This window comes from Gymnoscopelus microlampas (assembly GCF_963454915.1).
Source record: "Gymnoscopelus microlampas genome assembly, chromosome: 1".
NCBI lineage: Eukaryota > Metazoa > Chordata > Actinopteri > Myctophiformes > Myctophidae > Gymnoscopelus > Gymnoscopelus microlampas.
Genome location: NC_139962.1, coordinates 55,755,315 through 55,782,743, shown reverse-complemented (window position 1 = coordinate 55,782,743; position 27,429 = coordinate 55,755,315). Strand labels below are relative to the sequence as shown.

At 40.9% G+C, this 27,429-nt stretch overlaps 1 protein-coding gene across 1 annotated transcript in view; it reads left to right on the top strand.

Annotated features, from left to right (window-relative positions):
* The window catches only part of wtip (WT1 interacting protein), a 62,265-nt gene that overhangs the window by 7,245 nt on the left and 27,591 nt on the right, over positions 1–27,429 (top strand). Inside the window, exon 2 of the mRNA XM_084075525.1 lies at positions 16,009–16,110. Coding sequence (XP_083931651.1) covers positions 16,009–16,110 — 102 coding nt within the window. The remainder of the gene's footprint in view (positions 1–16,008; positions 16,111–27,429) is intronic.

Genomic DNA, 27,429 nt, shown 5'->3' with positions numbered 1-27,429 from the left:
CGCTTTGCTCCACGATTAAAAAAAGAGAAAAATAGCAGATATACAAGCTCATAGCGCGACACCGAGTGCCGCGCTATGAGCTTGTATATCTGCTATTTTTGAATAACCAAAGAAATCTAAAATGACACAGCTGCGTTCCCGGATTGAATGGGTTAGTTAAGGGGTGGAATTTCCTCAACTGAAGCCTCAGTTATAGTACGAGCATGACCGGTGCCGTGCTCAGTAAATAGCAGATCTACTAGCTCACAACGTGTCACATTTGTGACGCGTTGTGAGCTTGTATATCTGCTATTTGCCAGCTATCTGCCAGTATAAATCAGGCTTTAGACTATATAGGGACTGGTACTAACAATCCAAGGGTTAGCATCTATTTCTTGTATATCGTTGCTGTCGTTGCTGTCGTAAATCATCATACTACGGGCTAAAGTGGTTCATGTATGTTTCATAATGTAATCATTTATATCTGCAAAGTAACTGTAGTGGAGTAAAAGTACAATATTTTAGTGTGGTTGCTTACCTGTAAATAAAATAACAATGCAATACAATACTATGTGAGCTGCAGTCGTGGTACTGTTGATTTGGGATGCTATTATTGTGTATTGTAATGTTAGTTTCCATGGCAAATTTGGAAATATATTTAAAAGTTTAGAGAGCAAAACCCGGTATGGTATTAAATCAAGCACACCGTGGATGTTCACAATGAGCACTGAAGTTCACACAGTTCCATTCCTGTCAGTCGGGCATTATTATAGTGGAACGAGGTGAGCAAAGCAAACCGCCGTTGGGATGTATTATGAGCAGAAATCCTCCAAATCAGAATCAGAATTTAGCTTTATTGTCACACCACAGGCTTACAGAAGTAAAAGAAAAAAGAGGGTGAAATTCGTTTTCGTGCGTACCGGTAGTTCCCATCCTATCGTTATTTCCATTAAAAAATAAAATAATAATAAATGGAAGAAGAGGGGAGGGGCAAGGGGGAAAGGAGATAAAACAAAAGAACAAAAAAACAAAACAAGTCCTCTACATATTTTCACATGGTACCTGAGATAAGATATAAAGGTGTGTGTGTGTGCATAGCAGTATACTGTGCATGATATACTTATGGACGTTAGTTAAGGTGCTAGAAAAAACACACAAGATGCACTTGTCTACAGATAGAGGCTAATACTTAATAAAAAAATATATAATATATATAGTATTTTGAATAAAACTATCCATCAAATGCCATCCGACCCATGTCATTTTAAGCTATATTTTTGTCGTATTTCCCGAAACCTCTCAATATAGGTCTCAAAAGTAAGCTTTTTTTCCATTCAAAAGTGGAATTTCTCACAGCTCAAGAAACCCTTACAAGCCAGCAAAAAATGATAAGAATTGATGTCCACCGTTGGACATAAAGCCGTTGGACCAAGGATCTTCATACAGGGGGTCCGGGACCCCTAGTGGGTCCTCAGAGCTACTATAGGGGTTCCGCCAAATCTTTGTGTGATAGGATATTTGTTTTACATTAACCACTTGAACCATAGAATTCCTTTTCTGAGGGGAACATTAGCGGAGAATTCCTTTTCTGAGGGGAAAATAGCCGATCTACAAGCTCACAACACCTCGCAGCGCGAGGCGTTGTGAAGGTTTAATCTGCAACATAATGTTGTACAATATACAATATGTAGTGGGAGGGGGTCCCTGCTTCATCTTTCTCTCAGCTAAGGGGTCCTGGGCCTAAAAAACGTTGAAGACCCCTGCGTTATAGACAAATGTCACTGGTCAGAGAAGAGAACAGTGGTTTGTTTTGTAGCCCATTGCACTTGCTCAGACTGAGAGGCTGTTCATCTGTACCAGAGGAGCAGGTGAGAATGAGGGAGGGAAGGAGAGAGAGAGAGAGAGAGAGAGAGGGTGGGAGTGAGTGAGGGAGGGAGGGAAGAAGAGAGAATGCAGACAGAAGCCAGTGTTGCCATGTCTGCTTGTTAAAAGGCGACTTTGGGCTGCTTGTTTTCATGTAAAGTCGCTTGTAAATATTGGTATTTGCGGGTTGTGTTTTTTTTGGGGGGGGGGGGGGGGGGGGGGGGGGCTTGTTCCTAAAGTGTAGTTGCTTATTTGGGCTTGTTCCTAAAGTGTAGTTGCTTATTCGGGCTTGCTTCAGTTTAATCACTTTAACCCTATATACATTGGCTATTTGAAACTAGCCGATCTACAAGCTCACACAACGCGCCGCATTTGCTATTTTCAATAAATCTTGAAAAAGATTTAAATAAATCTGGAATGTTTTTGAAACATTTTAAGAACACAAATCTTGTATCATGGCGGTCCCCTGGCACAACATACTTTCAGATGGAGGGGGTCCGCGGCCAAATACATATTCATTTGGGGTTCCTTGACATGAGAACGTTTGAGAACTACTGGTTTTTAAATAACAATAAAATTTGACCGATCTGCCCTATAGGCGCTTATTTTGGGGCTTGTTTTCATAGACCCGGTTGCTTATTTCTCTCGCTAAATCTGGCAACACTTGCTGCCAGTGTGCCCACACTGCTGGCTGCTCCCGCTCTGCCCGCCCGCCCGCCCAGCCCGGCCCCTGTGTGGCCTCCTGTTTGTTGTGGTGGGCGAACGAGCTGTGAATCAACAGCTGGCCCGACACAGACTGCCATTGAAGCTCAGGGCAGTAAGAGCTGCCCCACCCCCTCTATATACCCCGCCCAAGTCCCCTGCCAATCCCTTCATTAACCAGCCGGTGGGGTGTCGGGGAGCACCAGACACTTGGCACACGGTCTTGGCTGGCGGGCCAGACATGGTGTGTGTGTGTGTGTGTGTGTGTGTGTGTGTGTGTGTGTGTGTGTGTGTGTGTGTGTGTGTGTGTGTGTGTGTGTGTGTGTGTGTGTGTGTGTGTGTGTGTGTGTGTGTGTGTGTGTGTGTGTGTGTGTGTGTGTGTGTGAGGGGGTGGGGCAGGCGGGGGGGACTTGGGCTGTTCACCTGCCCAGAATTATAATCACAGTAGTCATTGCACATAGGCTTACACACGCACGCACGCACGCACGCACACACACACACACACACACACACACACACACACACACACACATACACAGATGTTGAGTTGTGGGCAACAACATGCTGCCCTGTCTAACGCAACCCTCTACAGCCTTAAGGATGGTTCTTCCTCAGGGCTGCATGATTAAGATCCCCTTTTAGACCGGGATTAAGACCGGGAACGCATCTGTGTCATTTTAGATTTCTTTGGCTATTAAAAAATAGCAGATTACTGGGGGTCCCCGGAACAAAATATTTTGAGATGGGGGCGGACTCATAATATAATTTTGGGTGGTCCTTGACATGAAAAAAAGTTTGAGAACCACGGATATCATAGCAACATACGTTTTTGAAGACATTTGTAAAATCCCCAGAAGCAAAGATCTGTGTTAAAAATGTTCGCTTTAAAAAATATTTGCTCAAATCTTCACGATTTCCCCCCAAAAATAGCAGATCTACAAGCTCATAGCTCGGCACTCGGTGCCGTGCTATGAGCTTGTATATCTGCTATTTTTTGATAGCCAAAGAAATCTTAAAATGACACAGATGTGTTCCCGGTCTTAATGGATTATAAGATCCAGTTAAAATCATGTTAACGTCACTATATGACAGATGGTTTTGTCTCTTGGTATGAAAGCTATCCTGATAGATACAAAGAGAAGTCCAGGGCGCTTCAGACAGTTGAAGGTAGAAGGGCTCGTCCAGCGCTCAACAGGGACCACTTGAATCAGAGAGAATAACAGCGGTGTAAAGTAACTAAGCACTGTACTTAAGTAAAATTTTGAGGTATTTGTACTTTACTTGAGTTTCTCCCATTTTCCATACTCTTACTTCTACTCCACTATACCTCAGAGGCAAATATTGTACTTTTACTCCACTACAATTATTTGAAAACTTTAGTTACAAGTTACTTTGCAGATATAAATGATTACGTTATAAAACATACATTAACCACTTTAGCCCTATTTTATACCTAGGCTATTTGAAAATAGCCGATCTACATCGCAACACGTTGTGAGCTTGTAGATCTGCTATTTTCAAATATTTTAGTACTTTTACTTTTGATACTTTAAGTACATTTTAATACCAATACTTTCGTACTTTTACTTAAGTAAATTTTGAATTCCGGACTTTTACTTGTAATGGAGTACTTATACACTGCAGTATTGATACTTTTAAGTAAAACATCTGAGTACTTTTTCCACCACTGGAGAATAATAATGCCTGGGCATTTCAGGAGAAACTACCCAAATAAAACACTCGACTGGTCTGCACGTATTTATTATCTTCACAGCGGTGTCACCCCGGTCTCTCCTGAAGTGCCCAGGTATTATTCTCTCTAATCCTGATAGACGTTGACACAATCATTGTCTCTGTCACAGTGGCTAAGATATAGCTGGGTCCGTTGCTTCATAAATGATATGTTTGTACGACACGACAAGGTGTTTCTCAGGTAGTATTCAGACAGGGATTTACACAGTTTTAAAGTTATATTTTGTCGTTAAAATAAGTTCTAAATAGCTCTATATCCCATAGTAATCAATGATCATCGCTATATAGAGTAGGGAGGCACGATATTGAAATGTTGGCCGATATCCGACCACCAATTATTTTGCATGGTCAAATTGGCCGATACTAATACCGATTTTGCAATTACAAGCTTCCAGTAGGATTTACCTTAAACACCTGTTATACATGTGATTCTGGGTGCAGATGCATTATAAACAGTGCATTCTTAACTGATTGATAAAGGCACATTTATCTCCCTCATGTAGACCTGTCACAATTATTACGTAATCGCCTAATCGCAATTATTTGAGATCGTCGTAATGATCATAACCATCTACAAGCTCAAAGCGTGTCGTGATGCGACACACTTTGAGCTGTACATTGGCTATTTCCATTTGTCTAATTCCACTATTAATGTTTTCTTTTAAAGTATAAGAGTAATTCAATGATCTGCCTTGTGCAACTTTTGTTTACGAAGCCTAAAAGCCAAAAAGAAAGTATTCATAAGTTCCAATGTTCAACGTCAAACACAATTAAAACGTTAATCGCAATTATTTGTATGACAATTAATCGTCAACTTAAATTTTGGAATGGTGACAAACCTAGTCACATTATCATGTTGGGCCTGTGAAATCACATTGAGATGAGAGCTGTGGAGAAGTACTATTATACTTTAAAATGGAGTGGCTGTTCTAGTGTTTGTTTTGTCTTCACTGAGACGGTATGAAAGCTGAGAGGGAGACGGTGTTGGGAAGACAGACAGTAGGAAAGCTGCGAGGGAGACAGTGTCAAGGAGACAGACAGTAGGAACGCTGAGAGGGAGACAGTGTCAGGGAGACAGACAGTAGGAACGCTGAGAGACAGACAGTGTCAGGGAGACAGATAGTAGGAAAGTTGAGATGAAGACATTGTCAGGGAGACAGACAGTAGGAAAGCTGAGATGGAGACAGTGTCAGGGAGACAGACAGTAGGAACGCTGAGAGGGAGACAGTGTCAGGGAGACAGACAGTAGGAAAGCTGAGAGGGAGACAGTGTCAGGGAGACAGACAGTAGGAACGCTGAGAGGGAGACAGTGTCAAGGAGACAGACAGTAGGAAAGTTGAGATGGAGACAGTTTATCCGTGAGGCCCAGCAGAGAAGTCTCTGGTATGATTTGAACATTTGTGCAAATATTTGAATATATATATATATATTTTTTTTTAAGGGAGTCAATTGAATGGGTTAATAGAGTGGCGTTCAGAGTGGGGGGGGGGGGGGCTCGGCCCACAAGGGGTTGCCTTGTTGTGAGGCCTGGCCCAGCCAGTTTGTATCATCAAACAAACTGAATAACACACACTGATAACAAATGTCACCAAATCTACGGAATCTCAGGAATGCTTCTTTTGACGGAGCGTGACATGCTTCAGTGGGGACATTGGATCGCGTGTTTTTCCTATTCTGTTGTTTTCCAACGCTACTCCCAGGGGATACAAGAAGAGTGGGCACTAAGGAAGAGTGGGCTTCTCCATGTAAAATTGGCTAGTTTTTCCAAAATGTAAAAAATATAATAAAATACATCATGCAAAGTATACATGATGTATACATGACTTTAAATGTATCCTTCAACTTGTTGTTTATGCCCAAAATTACTGGATAGTGGATATACACGTTTTGTAGCAATTTGTAGCAAAATATATATCTTTTTAATATTAGACTTTAATTATGAAATGTTCAATCATGTTCTAATCATATATACTTCACATTACTTACGTTTTCCAAATATATATATATATTAAAAGAAATTGGACAAAATAGCCAATTTTACATCGAGGTGCCTTCTCTTTCTGTTACTCTTCCGGGTACTGACACAGAATTTCGCAAAAGGTGGAAAGGTTTGGGAATCTTAATACAAGGGCACGTTAGAGTGAGTAGAGACTGGCCTTATCACAGACTTGCTGTCCCATGGATACATTAAGGATTCACAGTCTGGCTTACATTAATAGTAACTGGGAAGTTCAGTGATTTCCCTGGTGTCCAGTAAAAACCCCTACCGCATCCTGATGCAGGAGATTTTTCTTTTCTTTTCTTTTTTTTTTTAACTTATTCTTAACAGCACTCTGGAAATGATTAAGAACAATCAGATGCTGTTTTGTGTGATATGTCTGTTATTTTGGGGAAGATGGGAAACAAAACAAAACCTTCCATATTGACAAATGCAGGATTACGATAACATTTTTCAGACTTTTGATCCCTCATACATTTATGTTGGTGCAGAGTACTATACTCAGAGTCAGAGTTACCCCATTAAGGCCTGAGGTTCCGATTCTACAAATGTCTTCTAAATCCTAACATTTTGAGAAGAAAAAAAAGAAAATCATGATTTTTCAAATAATAGCAGATCTACAAGCATGAGCTTGTTTATCTGCTATTTTTGAATAGCCAAAGAAATCTTAAGTGACACAGATGCGTTCCAGGTCTTAATGGGTTACATTGTAGGATCTGACATATTGAGCTGAAACTCAATGGAGCTCTATTTTGGCGAAGCATGGCGCGGATCGTGGAGCGCAAATTGCGCTGTGGGTGTGTGTCCATGCCACTTTCACTAGTTAGGCGATGCATTATTTGAGCGCAAACACGAGCGCACGGCGCTACTGGGCAGTGTTAAGGTAGCTCTCCACCTCATCGACATCGGTGGCGGTAAGTGTTGAAAAGGGCCTGTTGACGAAAATCCGCTGTTGAATGGCCGGTGGGTGCACTATCCCGTCGGATCGCAAGTTGTAGGGAAGCGTTGAAAGCAGCAGGCTTGTTGTCGAAAAAGACATCAAGCCACAGGCTATTTTTAGCGCCGTAGTAGCCGTCTGTCTATCGGTGTCGGCTCTCAGGTGCATTCAGCTACTTCTTTTCACACCTTCCAACCGACTGATCTCTTGACTTCATTCGACTGCCAGTCTATATTAATCTGTAGTCGTCTGTTTGGTGGAGAGATACCTCTGAGGCTCTGAATTAATCTTGGGAATGTTTATGGCGTTACATTAATTAAAACCAATCAGTGTCTATTCCCCCTTCCCTTTAAGAGAAGCTGTTACGCACTCTGATGTGCTGTTTGTTTTACGTTGTTGGAATACTCACGGTCGAAACTAGGTTGTGAATTTAATTATTACGGTGCCTGCATGAGGTCTTATACAGTATTTGTTGTTTGAGTGCGTTAGCCTTGTGAACTGTTGTGTTCTTGTGTGAGCCTGCAGGTGCATCATGGCACTGGTACACAGAGCCATCAGTTACACACAGCTTACATGTTCAGTAGGTCGCTAGAATCCATCCAGCTCAAAATCTTTGCTTCTGTGGATCCCTGGAACAACATTTTGGAGGGGGGGGGGTGGTCGCGCGCGTGGGTCGCTTGATGGTAGGTTGATCTGGCAGCAATTTTTTCCCGTGCTCCAATGACGCAGTGAAGTGTCAATCAATCATGTTTTGGTTTCACCGTTTCCACTCTCCTCCTCTCTCTCTCTCTCTCTCTCTCTCTCTCTCTGTGCACGACTCCTTCTCCGTTCCGTAAATGGAAGAACAAAAAAAGAAAAAACCTCCTTGCCGGTAAACAGTTCCCTGTGCTGCTATTGAACCCTTTAACCTTGTTCGTTTACGCAGTGTCTCTTGAGCAACACACTTCAACTATAGTGGTGACTCGGCAGCAGCTGAGCACCCTTGGGTGTTTGTAGCTTTTATCACCGCCAGTGTGATTGCAGTGTTACTGATGTTGATTGATTGATTGATTGATTCATTCATTGATTGATTGAATACTTTATTAGTCAGAAATGTAAACAGCATGTGGTACAGTACAGATTAACGCAATAATACATGTCATCAACAAATACAAACACTACATGTACAAAAGAGATGGGAGAATTACATGTACCTCCCCTTGTGGTCTCTTGATTTTTTTCAGGCCAATTTTTGAACGAAACCAGCCATCACACTGTACAAATAAGGGCTGCATAATTACGTCTATACTAAGTAGTATGTAATGTCCTGTGTGATTTGATTGTTCCTCTGTGCGAGGGGGAGATGGGTTGTACAGTGTTCTGGTTATTAATCCTTGTGTATTGGAAAGAAGATTAGTGCAAGGTGCAACAGCTGGCAAAGAATATGTTTATAATTAGTCGACATGATTCACGATTATATAATTGTGGAAATTGCGACTACTGCTGCCCTAGTACGAACATAATACACAGAGCAAGGACACTAGGATCCGGGGCAGTTTGAGACATAGAATGGATTGGACAAGAGTTCATAATTAAAGCAGCACTGCGTAGTTTTGGGGTATCAGTGGCCACTTTGGACACAAATAACGTGGCAGCCAACGTCTTGGACTTCATTACCCAAGAGTCTCTCTGCAAGCGTGTCCGGTTGAGGATGCGCTGTGATTGGCCAGTCTTCGCTTTGACCGGCAGTTCTACCATGGGAGAGTCTGTTTTCCCGGTGTTTCGCCCAGGCGAACAGGGTTTTGAGCTTAGGTTTAGGCATCATTTCTGTGAGGTTAGGGTTAGGCTTAGTGTTTGTGAGGTTAGGGTTAGGTTTGGTTGTAGTTTTAGTGAAGTTAAATGTTAGGGTTTAGACGCAATCAAGGCGAAACACCAATGAAAGAGGGAGTCCCGTTCTGCCGTGGTGCTTTGGTAAATGCCAGGATGAAACTCATTGCCTCCCCTATACATAATAATACAGTCAAGCCCCTACCCCTAGCAGGGACCCCCCTGAGTCTGATACATTTATGGAAGCATGAATGTTATTGTTTTAAGACGTGTAACTTTATAATTTTGTGGGACATAATCAGGCCTGGAATTTCGTCATTTTAGGGGCAAGGCCACTTGGCCTTCGGTGTTGTCCATTTGTTTAGGGCACAAAGGACAAATGCCAGGCCAGGAAGGCCTTCAAATGAAGCAAGATTTTAGTCCATTGAAATAATTAATTGGATTTAAGGGTTATGGAAGGAAGGAAGGAAATATTTTAAATGTAATATGTAGACTATCTACAGTGACATAAAAAAAAGGTATTTACAATCTAATTCTGATCCATGCTCAGCCCTGCACCAATCAAAGTCACTGGATTGGTTTAAAGATGGGGACTCAGGGGAGTTAAGAATTCAGGATCTCAACAAAAGACAAGAAAGAGACAGACAGACAGAGGACAAAGTGGTACAGTCAGCTGGGGCATTAAGGCCACTGTGGCCTCAGGGCATGCCATTTTTAGAGGGGCACAAGGCCAAACTGAGGGGCAACAGCAGCCATGGCCCTCGTGGCCTCCCTTAAATTCCTTCCCTGGACATAATATGCTATATAGTTGTTAAAACGTTACATAATGCTATATGTAACGTTCAGTTAAACTTGTAGCTGCTAAGGAATGTGTTGTATGGATATGTAAAGGACAGGCCCATTGTTTATACTGTACACACAGGATTTCTGTGTTGTTGTTTTTACCAGCTTGCAAGCTGGTCTAAGAAGAGACTGACCTACTAGTCATCCATGTGTTCAACATATTCGCGACATGTTTTCAATCATTGGCTGTCCTTTAAGCCAATGGGGATACTTTCCCATACTCTGAACGGGCGGTCTCGTCCTCCCAAGCTATGGTACTAGACACGCCTCTCGCCTCTATGCCTACTATACACGCCTGCCGTCGGTTCAAATCGCCGCGACACAGAGTAATATATATAGGACAACATTTAAGTAAAGTACTTGAGTAAATGTACTTAGTTACTTTACACCTCTGCATACGAGCAGCGTAGCGTCCGTTCTGGCCCAGCAGTGTTGCCAGATTCTGCGAGAGAAAGAAGCAACAGGTCTATGAAAACAAGCCGCGCATACACAGCGCATACACGGCAAACACTCATACACACACACAGAGGGAAAAGAAAGCAAGCTGATTTACATGACTGAGTCATGTCTTGTTTTCTGATGATCAAACAACTGTCTAATCTGCTGTCAGCTGACACGCAGCGTCAAACGTCAAAAAAAGCATCAAACGTAGCAGATCTGCATGAGCTTGTAGATCTGCTCCTTTCGCTATTTTTGTATTTGAATCCTGAAAAGTAACAGTTTTGCACATATGAGGTTTCCACCCGACAGAGAGGATATATTTTAATCATGTAGCTTTATCCAGAGCTCTCTTATCTAATATATACCATTTTGTAAACAGGCCTTTTCTTTATAAAACTTTGTTTATTTTAGTTTTTTAGTTTTTTATGTTGCTATGTCAGTGGTTTTCAAACTTTTTAATGTCAAGGACATTCAAAAAATGTATATGTATTTGGCCGTGGACCCGCCTGTCAAAATGTTTTGTTCCAGGGACCCCTAGAAGCAAAGATTTGAGTTACAAATGTTCGCTTTAAAAATATATATATTCAAAGATTTGCAAAAATGTGTAGCAGATATACAAGCTCATAGCGCGGCACTCGGTGCCGCGCTATGAGCTTGTAGATTTGCTATTTTTGAATAGCCAAAGTGTAAAATAATGCTTTTTTAGCTCAAATCAAAAAGTGACACAGATGCGTTCCAGGTCTTAATGGGTTAAACTATGAGTTGAAACGTTTAGCTTTTAAGGCGCCGGCCCTTATAGCAGTATATCTGTTTTCAGGGGCATTTGGAGATTTCTGGAGCAGCTTGTTGCACCATTCCCTGTTGCATAGCCTACTTTTGACACTGACTTTGAGGTTAAAGCAATTTTTTTTATTCTTACCTTGAGGTTTCAAACAGCATCCCTCGCTATAGCGAACACACAGACTGGCAAAAGGGGGCAGAGTTACTACAAGCAGTCATTTATTTCCCATTTGTTTGCCAAAGGCTATCGGGCATATTTATTTTGGCTCAGCGGCTACAACGATTAAGATGATTCAACTCTTAAGCCTTTCTCCTTATCGGCATAAGAATAGCCATCGTTTTCTCATGTTATCTTTGCTGAGTGCAGGAGCGCAGTCACGAGTTCACGCTGCAGAAGGAAATGCCAATATTTGACTATGATTCAGCTGAAACCGTATATGTACAAAAAAAAGGGCCCTGATTTTTAACCCATTCAATCCGGGAAACACATCTGTGTCATTTTAGATTTTCAGCTATAACCATTATTCTATACTTTGGGCTATTCAAAAATAGCAGATCTACAAGCTCATAGCGCGCACCAAGTGCCGCGCTATGAGCTTGTAGATCTGCTATTTTTTTTAAATGTGTGCAAATCTTTGAATATATATATATATATATATATATATATATATATATATATATATATATATATATATATATATATATATATATATATATATATATATATATATATATATATATATATATATATATTTTTTTTTTTTTTTTAAACAATTCTTTTTTTTTAACTCAAATTGAACCACTGATATAGAAACTAGTTTTAATGAGAGTTAAAATGTTCGCTTTAAATATATATATATTCAAAGATTTGCACACGTTTTCATGATTTAAGGTGAGTTGTAGATCTGCTATTTTTTTTTCTGGAGGTCCCTAGAACCTACGCTACGAGCTTGTAGATCTGCTATTTTTGAATAGCCAAAGACATCTTAAAAATGACACCGATGCGTTCCCCGGATTGACTGGGCTAAAGTGAAAACATGTAACCTTTGGTTAGTTTTCCAGTGCCCTTGCTTGTCCCTTTATCTTGTTTTTATAACGGTCACGTGCTGTAGTACAGTTTGTTGTTGGGAAAGGGAAATTATAGCTCGAGATAACTGCCGACAAGGGAACCAAAAGGAATTTCCCAGATTACATCACCACCAACCAAGAAGAGCGGAGCTACAGTATAATCTGTGCTCTTTTCTTTTTTTTTTTTTTACATATTGACAATGACTTGTTCGTCGTCGAGAGATGACACTTTTTCCTCATTTTTATTCATCAGCGCGAGTGTGTCGATCGGTCAGACTCGGACGGGGTGGGGGGTGGTGGGGGGGGGCTGTCCTGTACTACACGTTGTGACCCTGGACTAACCCCACCCAGGCTTTGACCCCACACTCCCTGTGGAATGTGACCCTCGGTGGAGGCAGTGCTCTGTGTGAGAGTTGGGAGGTCATTAGTCCACTGCCTGCGCTGCCTCTGCTGCCTCTGCTGCTCCTGCTGCTGCTGCTGTGTTGATTTCGTCGACTACAACTATGACGATAAAATGTTGGTCGACTACCTTTTTTTCACTGACAAAAACGGAATAAAGATAAAAACTAAGCTACGATGACTAAAACTAAGACTAAATATATTGACAATTTCGTCAACAAATAAAAACTAAACTAAAATGTTATGAAGGGACTAGTGGAGAAGAGATCCAGTAGAACTAAAATTGCGCTCGGGTGTTGCGCTCTGAAAATAGCCGATCTACAAGCCCACAACGCGTCGCGCTGCGACGCGTTGTGAGCTTGTAGATCGGCTGTTTTCAGCATGCAACCAAGTGTAAAATCAGGCATTACGACGCCATCAAGGCACCGCCAAAATACATTTTAGTCAACTAAATCAACTGTAGATTTAGTTGACTATGATCTTATGATATTAGGCGACTAAAACTAGACTAACAGTAAAACATTTCAGATGACTAAAATATGACTAAAACTACATCAAAATGTGCTGTCATCAAAACAGTTTGGTGTCTTTCTTTTTCTGATGTTTTGTCCTTATACAAAGAATCACTGTCGTCCCAGTGGTTTTCAACCCATTTCATATCAAGGCCCATTTTTATTTATTCGGCATTTGAGCCACGGAACCGCCGTTTGACCCAAAACTTAGAATGTTGTCGTTGGATACGATTTTGTCCACAATTCCATGCTGTATGGATGTTGGTCTCATAGGAGAGATAACAGGCAAACGTTGATCAAAATAACGATTCTTTAATTAAGTAATGCAGATGTTTAACAATAATTTAACTCTTGACGGGTCCATTTGGTTTCATTTTACACTCTATAAGGGTCCATTTGGTTACCAACTCTCCATCATTTAGCTGGGGACGACCTGGATCTGTGTCCCACTGACTCACCTTGAGAGAGAGAGAGGGATGCAGGCCTGGGCAATGTACCCTCGCTGTCGGGAAGAAACCTCTTATCTCCATATTTTAACTTGTTGTGTTTTTTTGCAAATTAACGACCCCTACTTGATCATACAGAGTTTCAATTAAAGGAGAGATCAAGTTGTTGTGAACGAAAAGTTTTGTTGAATAAAAGATTAAACATTTTGGGCAATTAGACTCCAGCTTTCTATAGGGTGAACCCTCCTGGAGTCTAGACGCTGGTGGTGGCTGTGCAGATGAACCTCTTTCCTTCTCAACTCTAGACTATTGAGACTTTTAGGTGGAGTTGGGGATGGAGGTGGGTTGCTCGTAGCATGCTGGAAAGAGAACGACAAGCGTCAGAGGCAGTGATATTTAACCCATTTAGACCGGGGAAGAATCTGTGTCCTTTTTTAGATTTCTTTGGCTATTCAAAAATAGCAGATATACAAGCTCGTAGCGCGGCACCGAGTGCCGCGCTACGAGCTTGCAGATCTGCTATTTTTTTTGTTTTTTAAGTCGTGAAAATGTGTTGCAAATCTTCGATATGTATATGTATATATGTTTTTAAAGCAAACATTTGTAACTCAAATCTTTGCTTCTGGGGGGTCCCTGGAACAACATATTTTGAGAAATAAATGTCATTTTGGAGGTCCTTGACATGAAAAAAGTTTGAGAATTTTTTTTTTTTAGTTAAAAATATATATTGAAAGATTTGCAAAAATGTTCATGATTTTTCAAAAATAAATGCAGATCTACAAGCTCATGAGCTTGTATATCTGCTATTTTTGAATAGCCCAAAGGAATCTAAAAATGACGCACAGATGCGTTCCGGTCTTAATGGGTTAAAGGCGGAGTCTAATTGCCTGATTGGCTAACTGCAGATTGACTAGAAGTGCTCACACTTCAAGCTGTGAATGACGGATGTTTGTGAAGCATCCCCAGCAATAAAGATGAGTGTGGGAGAGAGATTGAATTTACGCTCAGAGCATCGAATTCACACAAAAGCATCAAAAGTAGCAGATCTGCAAGCTGGAAACGGCAAGTTAGAAAAATATTGATGTAAATTATACAGTCAGAGTATAAAAGAGTAGTGCAACATCAACTGAAGCATTCAAAATATTACTGTAAATGACATATCATCATGTGATGAATGATGTGGCGTCGGAATGGCATAGACTGGCATACTCACCGATACCAGCATTTTAGGAAGTATCGGACGCTTTTCTGATACTGGTGTTGGTATGGGAAAACAACTCTAGTGGATGATGATGGTACTACTTGGCTTTAGTTTGCAGCATTCGGGTCTCAGAAGTCTAGATGCGTCTTTTAACCCATTAAGACCTGAAGCCGATTCTAGAAATGTCTTCTAAATCCCAACAGTATTCTGAAAAAGTATGTTTCTATATCAGTGGTGCTCAAACTTTTTCATGTCAAGGACCCCCAAAATTATATGTATTTGGCCGCAGACCCCCATCTCAAAATGTTTTGTTCCAGGGACCCCCCAGAAGCAAAGAATAGAGTTAAAAATGTTCGCTTTAAACAATATATATTCAATGATTTGCCCCACGTTTTCTCGATTTTTCAAAAGTAGCCCAAAGTGTAAAATAATGCTTTTTAGCTCAAATGAAAAAGTGACACAGATGCGTTCCAGGTCTTAATGGGTCAAAATGAAACCTAGTTACACATTCTTGGTACTCATAGTTACTTTCAAGTTCGAAATAACTAGGTGATAGTTTTCTACTTTTCCTTTCATGCGTACATTCCATTTCAGAAGTCACACATTAGGACTTGGTGACTCACTGGATTCTTTCAAAACTAGCCTGAGAAACTATCAGGAGACAACAAGGGGAGGGAAATGGAATTTCCCATAGAAAGGAGGTGTTATTCACTACTGATGTTTTTCCCCTTTCTCCTTTGTACCTGTAATGTTTTGTATTTGATGAAGACATGTTTTAGTGTGTTGTTTTTTATGCTATGTTGATGAATTGAATACATAGGTAGAAGCAAGTCCACAGGACTTTTTCCTGTTATCCTTTTTAGGCGAGTAGTTAACATTGAATTCATTGAGTTTTTAGTTTTTGTTGGATTCCTAAGACAATAATCTGATAACCGGCGGAAAGATGCTAATGTATCCAGTAGGAGACACAAAGGAGACCCTTTGAGTCTCCTACTGGAGGGACCGCCGGTCATCAAAATTGGCTCAGGAATGCGACAAAAACTAAAAGATCTCCATTAATTCAATGCTTCATGGGGTGTGTAATTGATAGAAAATAAGTAATTTTTTGGGGGGGAACTACTCCTTTAATGCCTGACAGTACCTCGTGCTGTTTTACATTTCTGACCAATAAAGTATTCAATCAATCAATGGTCATACAATACATTTTCAGTCGTGAGATGTTATCATTTTTGCTTTAATCCATGCATAATATATATATATGTGTGCCCTCTCTCCAACAGGCATCTGTATTAAATGTGGGAAGGGAGTGTACGGAGCCAGCCAAGCCTGCCAGGCCATGGGGAACCTGTATCACACAAACTGCTTCACGTGTTGCTCCTGCGGTGAGTGCCACTTAATAAGCTGCAATCAGCCCTGAATCCTCTGACACATAGATAGCCTTTTTGTTGCTAAGCTACCACACACAGCAGCTCCAGAGCACTGTCTGCACCTCGCACGCATCCACGGTGTAATTGTGTCTAATTTCTATCTACTCAAACCAGGGGGTCTGCAGGCAATGTTTTTCAGCCCCAAGGACCCCCTAGCTGAGAGAGTGTTGGAAAAGAAAATCATATATTTCGTAGCTAGCTTCATAGAGAGCACTGTCATCATTCAGTGTATGTTGGATTCATGTTTGATGTGTATTTTCAGACATTTAACCGCGTAAACCGTCAATACTGAGTAAACTTGACCTTTCGCTCTGTACTTGGTCTGCTCTTTTTCCCCTGTGCACCAAACCTCTTTGCCGAAAATAGCCGATCTACAAGCTTGCAGCGCGAGGCGTTGTGAGCTTGTAGATCTGCTATTTTTTTTAGCTAAGGTTCGCCTCAGAATAGGGATGCCAGTGCTCAAGTGGTTAAAGATCCCCCCCCCCCCCTGTTGTAACTTTGAGGACCCCCTAGGGGGTCCCGGACCCCCTGTTGAAGACCCTCTGACTCAAAAGGTTATTTTTTTAGGTATTTCTGCTTTACATTTTCTTTTGAGACAAGGAATCAGCTGCTTGTTAACTGTTTCAATCCAGGAACGCATCTGTGTCATTTTTGATTTTACCTATAATCATTATTTTATACTTTGGCTATTCAGAAATAGCAGATCTACAAGCTCATAGCGCGGCACCGAGTGCCACGCTATGAGCTTGTAGATCTGCTATTTTTGAAAAATCATGAAAATTTGTGCAAATCTTTAATATATATATTTTTAAAGCAAACATACTTGTAACTCAAATCTTTGCTTCTGGGAGTCCCTGGAACGAAATATTTTCAGATGGGGGTCCACGGCCAAATACATGATAATTTTGGGGGTCCTTGACATGAAAAAGTTTGAGAACCAACTGATATCATAGCAATAACATACAGGTTTTCAGAAAACTGTCAGGATTTAGAAGACATTTGTAGAGACGCGTTCCCGGGCTGAATGGGTTAAAATGGGTTGACACGCGAGACAGACAGGTCATGAGCCAGATTGAAAAAGCCCAGGATGTTAGGTGACATGCGGTACACACAAACAATCTGCTAGACTTACCGGAAGAAGGGCTCATCTATCTTGGATCTGATTTCTGCACATTGCCAAATGTTGGATGTTTCAAAGGCACACACAAACAACACATGCCTGCAAATCGGCATTAGTATCATCATCGGCATGCTGTCTCACTGTGAGCGTGGCTTAGCTAGAGAGATTAGAATGTGTTGTTCTTTAAACCATTAAAACCGGGTATAAGCGTTCTGTGTCATTTTAGATTTTAGCTATATATATATATAATATATATTTAGCACATCGGTCGGCTATTCAAAAATAGCAGATGTACAAGCTCATGAGCTTGTAGAGCTGCTATTTTTGAAGAATCATGAAAAGGTGTGCAAATCTTTTAATATGTAAAATGTTTTTATGCGATATTTTTTTTACTCAAATCTTTGCTTCTGGGGGCTCCATGGAACAAAATTATTTTAGATAGGGGGGAGGGTTGTTCGTGGCCAAATACATATCATTTTGGGGGTCCTTGACATGGAAAGGTTTGAGCGCCACCGACATAGCAACATAGGCTTTTCAGAAAACTGTTAGGATTTAGAAGGCATTTGTAGAATTGCCCTCAGGTCTTAATGGGTTAATGCTTCCTCAGGGAGAAGTCTGCTGAGTAGAACTGTGTGTTGTTTATACTCTGACAGGAACACACACTAATGAGGACAGAAAAGATATCAAATATTCCTACTTTTGAGAGAATGAAATCAAATCTGTTCTTCTCGAGCTAGAGTGTGTGTGTGTGTGTGTGTGTGTGTGTGTGTGTGTGTGTGTGTGTGTGTGTGTGTGTGTGTGTGTGTGTGTGTGTGTGTGTGTGTGTGTGTGTGTGTGTGTGTGTGTGTGTGTGTGTGTGTGTGTGTGTGTGTGCGCACGTGCACGTGCGCTTGCTGGGCTTCTCTGTCACCTGAATCCATCCCTTGTCTCCTGTTTCCATTAGAAACAAGAGGAAGATGTCGGCAGTGAGGTTTTTTTTTTAGCCAGTTTGCCCCTATTCATGTGTGTGCCATACACAGACACCGATCCCCTTTGGCTGTGGAAGGAATGCATATAATTTACATGTAACTGAATGCCCATACTTTCCGATTTATTGTGCGCTTGAAGAATGAGGGGCAGTGTCCAGTTCCCGAGGCTGAAAAAAAAAAAATTACCCTTGACCTGATTTCAGTTAGAACTTCTCTTTTGACATTCTTGATTATGTTTGGTCGGTGTTATGTTTGATCAGAAGTTAAGAGTTGGCTTCCGCCGCTCGTTTGCTTCTTACTCATATGTAATGCCCATGCATTTCAATGTACCTCTGCCATGTGGGTAATAATAAACCGATTCCTAAACATGTTGGAAGTCCAGGTTATGCAAGTAAATTGTATTATAGGCATGTGCTTACTGTATGTAGAGCAAATTACAAGTGCAATCATGGAAAGCTTCAATTATTCCTCAGCATTACAGAGCAAGAAATAGTAAGAAATACACAGATTTAGTGTTCAGACAATTTTCCTGTGATCCTCAAAGATCACATAAGCGGGGGGAGTACCAGACGAGGACAGATGGGGGCCTGAATGAAGGTTTTGTTTATCATTTGTTCTAAATCAGAACAAGGGTAAATTGATCGAGTTGAGGGAAATTTGTCTTCCAGCTGGTTTTGATTCCCACAGAGGTTCATATTTGTCACTTTGTTTGGGAGTCATCAAACATGGTTGGTCCCCATATTACTGTTATGATGAACATGCTATGAGAACTCTTGTTAGTATTTGCCGGACAAATTACGCCCACGATTATCGAGCTATATAGCCTATTTGGGTCCTCTCTGTTGATCTCTTCACAGGCCACCTCTCCTCTCAAGTTGGTTTATTGCTAACGTAAACTCTTTGCTGTATCATTTGACCCCTTCTGAATGGGAATGTTTTCTTTTCAGCACTGTGTTTTGGAGGCCTCTGAGAAGTTTAGTTTCGAAGTGCCTACACTTGTCATAACATAATCCAGTGATTTATCAGGAACCACGCTCTTTGTTGCCTGTTTTTTTTCTCCCCTTGTTTTTTTTTTCTTTCTTTCTTCTTCTTCCTCCATCAACTCAAATCTACCAAGGAGTGTACTGTCCGAGAGTCTGGCATTCCAGTCAAGGGGAGAGAGAGAGAGAGAGCGAGAGAGAGAGAGAGAGAGAGAGAGAGAGAGAGAGAGAGTTTGCTGAGACATTGCTAGCCTGGTAGCCTTGGGCTTTGTTTAACCATGCATAATTGAGCCCTCCTCTTGGCTTACTCCCATGGTTGCACCCTTTTTTCATGAAATGGCCAGGAATGCAAACTACCCCCCTCCACTTCACTCGGCCTTCCCTGGAGGACCTCAGTCAGACAGCCGCAAAGTGTACTAGACTTCTCTTATCACAGAGAGAGGGGGCAAGCCTGGCATGGGCTCTGAGCAACACACACACACACACACACACACACACACACACACACACACACACACACACACACACACACACACACACACGCACACACGGCTCATGGACAAACACCCATTTTACGCTCACATAATATACATGTGTGCACACGCACACACACACAACAAGCACACATTCTTTGTAGCTGTGATGTAGTCTTCAGTAGTTTACAGATTGGCTGGCCATTTTGAAACAGAGGTGACGCCTCAACGTTTTCCGAACAACATACCTCTTATCTCCATATTGTAGCTTTTTGTGGGTTTTTTTCACGTAAATTAACGCCCTACTTCATCGTACTACAGCGTAAAAAAAAAGTATCCAAAATTGCAAATCTACAAGCTCGAAACTCAGCATTTGAGCTTGTCGATCTGCAATTTTTGCAATTTGCAGTTTTGGACAGTTTTCGGGAGGTTTCCACCCGACAGAGACGATATGCTTCAGTCAAATTCTGAGTTAATCCATTAAGACCGGGAACGCATCTGTGTGTCAATTTTAGATTTCTTAAGGCTATTCAAAAATAGCAGATATACAAGCTCATAGCGTGGCACCGAGCGCTATGAGCTTGTATATCTGCTATTTTTGAAAAATCGTGAAAATATGTGCAAATCTTTTGAATATATATATTTTTAAAGTGAACATTTTTTTACTCAAATCTTTGCTTCTCAGGATTTTACAAATGTCTTCTAAATAAATCCTAACAGTTTTTTGAAAAAACCTATGTTGCTATAATATCAATGGTTATCAAACTTTTTTTCATGTCAAGGAAACCCAAAATGCCATGTATTTGGCTGCGGACCCCCATCTCAAAATATTTTTGTTCCAGGGACCCCCCCAGATTCAAAGATTTGAGTTACAAATGTATAAAAATATTCAAAGATTTGCACACATTTTCACGATTCTTGTGTGACTCGGTGCCGTGCTATGAGCTTGTAGATCTGCTATTTTTGAATAGCCCAAAGAAATCTAAAAATGACACACAGATGCGTTCCCGGTCTCAATGGGTTAATTAATTTAAAATGTGCCTATACCGGTATACTTGAACGATGTGCTCCCCGTTATTGTCCTGGTCTAGGCGAAAGGTTATATAGAAGGAGGCTTGTGACAAGTTTGACGGTGGTTTGAATCCTTTGACTGGGTTGGAGAAAAAAATTGAACAAGGAAAGTGAATAAGTAACACCCCATCACTCAACAACTCTTGTTGAGTAACTCTTGAGTAAGGTTCTTCTTACCCCCCCGACTCTCCAGTGGACAATAGTGAACAAGAGGCAAGGCAACACCCACAAGTGAGCATAGGTAACCAACTGTGTTAGCCCCTTTCGGAACCCTGTATACCTTTTTTTGTATTTGGGAAGGCGCCAAGGCGGTATCCAGGGTCCCTTGAAAGTCAATGTCTTCTACCATTCACTCGCCTTACCACTCTCTGGTCTCGGACAAATATAACGTCTCTAAAGTTTTGCAGAGAGCTTTCAAAGATACTTCAAAGATGCATTAGGGTCCCGCGGAAACTTGCGTTGATCGGCAATAATCGGCGTAAAAGCCATTCAACTTGTTAAATCCATATTTTAAAAATGTAGTTTTGCTATCACCTGCGCACCATGTCTCGCCTCCCCCGTCTTGTGATTGGCTGGAAAAGTGCATCTAGCCAATCACAAGACAGGGGAGGCGGGGCATGGAGCACGGAAAAGAGGAAAACTACATTTTAAAATATGGATTAAACATTTTTAATGGCAACGCCGATTAGCGCCGATTAGCGCCGATCAACACACGTTTGACCCTAATGCATCTCAGAATATCTTTGAAATCTCTCTACAAAACTTTAGAGACGTTATATTTGTCCGAGACCAGAGTGGTACCAGCGAGTGAATGGGAGAAGACTTCGACTTTCAAGGGACTCTGGACCGCCTTCCCAAATATAAAAATCACACCCAGTGTGAAGTGAGCGGTGATATTTATGAGTTATTGATTTCATCATGCATCTCGGTAGCCAATCACAGCACGTCCTGCGAAGTGACGTGCTTACATTTTTTACATTATTATTAATTTCATCATGCGTCTCGCTAGCCAATCACAGCGCGTCTGCAAAGTTTGAAGTTAATTTCATCATGTGTCTCGCTAGCCAATCACAGCACGTCACACTGGGTGTGATTTTTTTTTTAGCCTATGGGCGTGTTTTCCACAGCATGGCGTCACAGCGAAAGACAAATTTTCACGACGGAAAGAAAAACTTTCACTGCGGATGGGTCCTAAACCCTCTTATAGGAGTGGTTGCACCGCTCAAAAAAGGTATGCAGGGTTCCGAATGGGGCTAGCAACTGTGTGTGAATCAAGGTGTTGGTGAAGAGAGTGTGCACGTATGTACCAAACCTAGGGGTTTGGTACATATCACCTGTGAAAATGTGGCTATTCGAATACTTTTTGGAATTAAAAGTCGAATACTAAAAATCTGTATTTGTGAATGCCAAATGTTCAACCTCCCCTGAACACTCAGTTGGTTTGTCCAGAAAAAAATGTATTTTTTCATTATATGGCAGCTGTTATAAAGCCCATTGTCTGCTGTGAGCCTAGTGATGACTCACCTCTGTTCCAGTAAAACCCTGCCTGCTCATCAGAGAGCTGACAGTACAATACAGCTCCAAGCTTTGGGTTTCTGAAGTCAGTTTAATGATGGAGCCAGTTCACTCACCACCACCAGGCTGAACCACCTGGCACATAGGAACTTTAATCCATTAAGACCGGCAAACGCATCTGTGTCATTTTAAGATGTCTTTGGCTATTCAAAAATAGCAGATCTACAAGCTCATAGAGTGCCGCGCTATGAGCTTGTAGATCTGCTATTTCTTAAAAAATCGTGGAAAATGTAAATCTTTGAATATATATACTGTATATATATGTTTTAACGCGAAAATTCTTAACTCCGGTCTGTGCTTCTGGGGGTCCCTGGAACAACATATTTTGAGATGTGGTCCGTGGCCAATAACATATTTTGGTGGTCCTTGACATGGAAAAGTTGGAGCACCACTATTATAGCAACATACTGTTAGGATAGGGAAAACATGTATTTGGCCGTGGACCCCCACCTCAAAATGTTTTGTTCCAGGGACCCCCGAAGCAAATTTTTGAATTAGAAATGTTTGCTTTAAAAATATATTATATTCAAAGATTTGGACACATTCTCAAGATTTTTCAAAAATAGCAGATCTACAAGCTCGTAGGACGGCATCTGCTATTTTTTAATAGCCTAAGAAAATGACACGGATGCTTTCCCGCTCTTAATGGGTTAATGATGGAGCCAGTTCACTCATCACCACCAGCCTGAACCACCTGGCACCCATAGGAACTTTAAAATCCCGACTATGCTGGGTATTGTCATTGTTAAAGCCATGTTGAACTTTGGTAGAACTTTGGGTTTGTGGAGCTTCTAGCTAGCTTACCTGGTAATGACGATATAAGACCAGATAGTGTCTGTCAACCATCATTATCGGCTGCTTCTGTGCCTTGCCAGGGGGGGGGAACAAGGAACTGCATTTTTTCATCACCCTTACCATTCATTCACCCTCATTGTATGGCGAAACAGGTCTCAAAATATCGTCAGGCAGAAACCTCCTATCTCCATATTTTACCTTTTTGCGTTTTTTTTTATTTCTCCGTAAATTAACACCCTTCTCGATCATACTACAGCATCACACAAAAGTAGCAAAAGTAAGCAGATCCACAAGCTTTTCCCATCCGACAGAGACGATATAAAAAATGTGTTATGGTACTTTTTATTTTTTTTATTTTTTTTACACTTTTTAGTTATCGCCAATTCTCTACTGCAGTCTCTGCTGCCAAAACCCCCACTGTTGGTCTGTTGACAACCGCATGCCTCCTCCAACACACGTAGAGTCTCCAACCGCGCTATACCTTCTCCTGACAGTGAGGAGTTTCAGTGGGAGAGAGTAGTAACACATGCATCGCGGTTCGCTCGACCCAGTTCCTCTATACCCAGCTGAACAGGCAGCAGTTATTAGTGCAGACACAAGGACACCATCCCTGTTCAGTGTTTTTTTTTTTTTTTTCTCTATGCCCTCCAGATGCCTGCATCCCACCGTACTTACTTTTTGGGAAATATGGCTATATTTGAAATAAGTTCTCTTAAGTGTCACAGAAATTGATAGATCACCAATGTTCGGTGTCATGTGTGAGTCACAATTTATGCTGTACATATATATATACCAGACCAGTAGATGGGAGAGAAAAGTACCAGGACTCATTTAAAAAAAATATATATACAGTATATATTTTGTCAGGAAGAATCTGTTTTGCGCATGTTCGTTTATGCACTGACTAAAAGGGAGACCTGCTGCTATACAATGAGTCTGAATGAAGAGACATTAAAATACTACTTTTCTGAAGTTCCTCACACACGCAGAGCACAGGAGCAAATGATAAAGATAAAGATAGTATGGCCAAGTAGCCATATACAACCCAAGGTTCTAACTCATCCAACTTGAACCAGTCATTTCACGTTTTCAGGGAGGGAGTCAGTCGCACCTAACATCACTACCAGGAACTCAGTGGTGTAAAGTAACTAAGTATATTTACTTAAGTACAATTTTGAGGTGCTTTTACTTTACTGGAGTATTATAAATTATCAGTACTTTTACTTCTACTCCACTACATCTCAGAGGCAAATATTGTACTTTTACTCCACTACAATTATGTGAAAACTTTAGTTACTTTGCAGATATAAATGATTACATTATAAAACATACATTAACCACTTCAGCCCTATTTTACACCAAGGCTATTTGAAAATAGCCGATCCACAAGCTCACAACGTGTCGCATCGCGACGCGTTGTGAGCTTGTAGATCTGCTATTTTCAAACATTTTAGTACTTTTACTTTTGGTACTTTAAGTACATTTGATACCAATACTTTTGTACTTTTACTCAAGTAAATGTTTAATTCCGGACTCTTACTTGTAACAGAGTACTTCTACATTGCTGTATTGATACTTTTACTTAATTAAAACATTTGAGTACTTTTTCCACCACTGCAGGAACTACACAACGGCTCACACCGCAAGCAAGTCAAATAAACAAACGTCCATTCCAGTTTGTTATGACAAGATGCTCATCCTGTTTTATTCGCGATATTTCCATGTTATCTATAATTGCTGCCACTCTGTTACAGCTCTGTATAGCCAAAACAATAGCTACAGTAAGTTGGCCATTGGAAAGTAGCACTTAATACTTTATTTATAATTGGCAATGAGAAGCTGCAATCTAGCAATGCTTCTGTCTTTCTTAAACACCAGTTAGAAAATGTTCTGATTGAGTGCGAGTGCGTGTGCGTGTGCGTGTGTGTGTGCGTGTGCGTGTGCGTGTTTGTGAGAGTGTGTGTGCGTGTGTGTGTGAGTGAGCGTGCGTGTGTAAATTAGGCAAGGACAAAGAATTTCTGGTGTAGCAGAGCCTCACCAACGGCCTAATATCTCCCCCTGGCCAAGCGGGGATTCCCCTTTAGGCCAGCGGATAAGATGTGTGGCTTTAGTGTCCAGCCCCGCACAGGAGACCTGGGTTTGAACCGTGTGCGTCACACTGGTGGGAGCTGAATAGGTGTCTATGCATGTCACCTGGTGCGTGCAGGAAACTAAGGATGTTCTTCTTGCTTCTACTAGGGCAGTTTACTTGACGATTAATTGTAATGCAAATAATTGCGATTAACAATTTCATTGTGTTTTTGTCGTTGAACATTGGAGCATTTAGGCTTCGTAAACGAAAATTGCTCAGGGCTGATATGACAAATAAGGTAAATAACTAAATACATTTTATATTTGAAAATGTGTGAAAAAAATTCAACATGGAAACGATTATGACGATTATGCAAGAATTGCGATAATCTCAAATAATTGCGATTATACGATTATGTAATAATTGTGACAGGCCTATGGATGGATGTGTTGACAGAGCAGTGGTGGAAGAAGTACTCAGTTCTTTTACTTACAGTAAGTAAAGGTAGCAATACCACAATATCAAAATACTCTGTTACTAGTAAAAGGCCTGTGTTCAAAATGTCACTTGAGTAAAAGTACAAAAGTATTGTCATCAAAATATACTTAAAGTACCAAAAGTGAAAGTACTAATGTTTGAATAGCAGATCTACAAGCTCACAACGTGTCACAATGTGACACGTTGTGAGCTTGTAGATCAGCTATTTTCAAATAGCCTATGTATAAAATAGGGCTAAAGTGGTTCATGTATATGTTTTAGAATATAATCATTTATATCTGCAAAGTAACTAGTAACTCAAGTTTTCATAAAATTGTAGTGCAGTAAAAGTTTAATAGTTGCCTTTGAGATGTAGTGGAGTAGAAGTAAAAGTACAGAAAATTGGAAATACTGTACTTTACACCACTGTGACAGAGGCAGAGGAGGGGACTCAGTCAGATGTAGACTTCAAATAGGAGTCGTTCGTTAGTCCAGCAGGTATACGGGCTGGGCAAAATATACAATTCTTCAATAACATATTATTTTCGTATCATCTTTCAGTGACTGGGGAGATGATTCATCAACCCTCTGTCCATTGCTTTCCTTTTTAACGGTTCAGAAGCCTTTTTAAAAATACCCGCGTACGTGTGGACATGGCCTCATAAATCACATATTGCAATTCAGAATGTATTTCTGCAGTTATAGGTCCCTTTAACCCATTAAGACCGGGAGGAAAGCATCCGTGTCATTTTAGATTTCTTTGGCTATTCAAAAATAGCAGATATACAAGCTCATAGTGTGGCACCAAGTGCCGCACTATGAGCTTGTAGCTTGTAGAGCTTGTAAAAAACGTATGTTGCTATAATCAGTGGTTCTTTTTTTCATGTCAAGGACCACCCAAAATGATTTGTATTTGTCCTCCCCCATCTCAAAATATTTTGCTCCAGGGACCCCCACCGGAAGCAAAGATTTGAGTTAAAAATGTACACATATATTCAAAGATTTGCACACATTTTCACAATTTCTTTCTCTCAAAAAAAGCAGATCTACAAGCTCATATAAGCTCATCATAAGCATGTATATCTGCTATTTTTGAAAAGTCAAAGAAATCTTAAAATTACACAGATGCGTTACTGGACTGAACGGGTTAATGACTCATAACTCCCCTGATGTGCTGTTAAAACATGACTGCTCTGCCTCATCTCACAAACCAGCTCAGCTAACATGTGTACAGCATTTTACACTGCGATTTCACTTCAGGATCGGTAGGAATATCTTCTTCAGGCGTTGCTATGAGCTCTTTTGCTCTAGGAACATAATTGTTTAGAATGTTAACACTATGTTGTCAAACTGCATCGTTTATTCTAGGATGGCTGCATGTCCACTTTGGTGATGCTGCCATCAACACAACATCAGCGGTTAGACTGTTCCCTAGATCGGTGGTTCTAAAACATGGGTTCCAGGGACCCTCTGTGTTCCTTGAGGGGATCCAAATGGAACCTGTCTGTAACTTTGACCCTTAACCCATTAAGACCTGAGGCAGCGTCTAAAAAAAAAAAAAAGATTTTTCAAAAATAGCAGATCTACAAGCTCGTAGCGTGGCACTCGGTGCCGCGCTATGAGCTTGTATATCTGCTATTTTTGAATAGCCCAAAGAAATCTAGTGACCAGGTCTTAATGGGTTAAAGGTTTGAGAAGCACTGCCCTAGATATGTGGGGGACACCACCCCACCCCACCCTACCC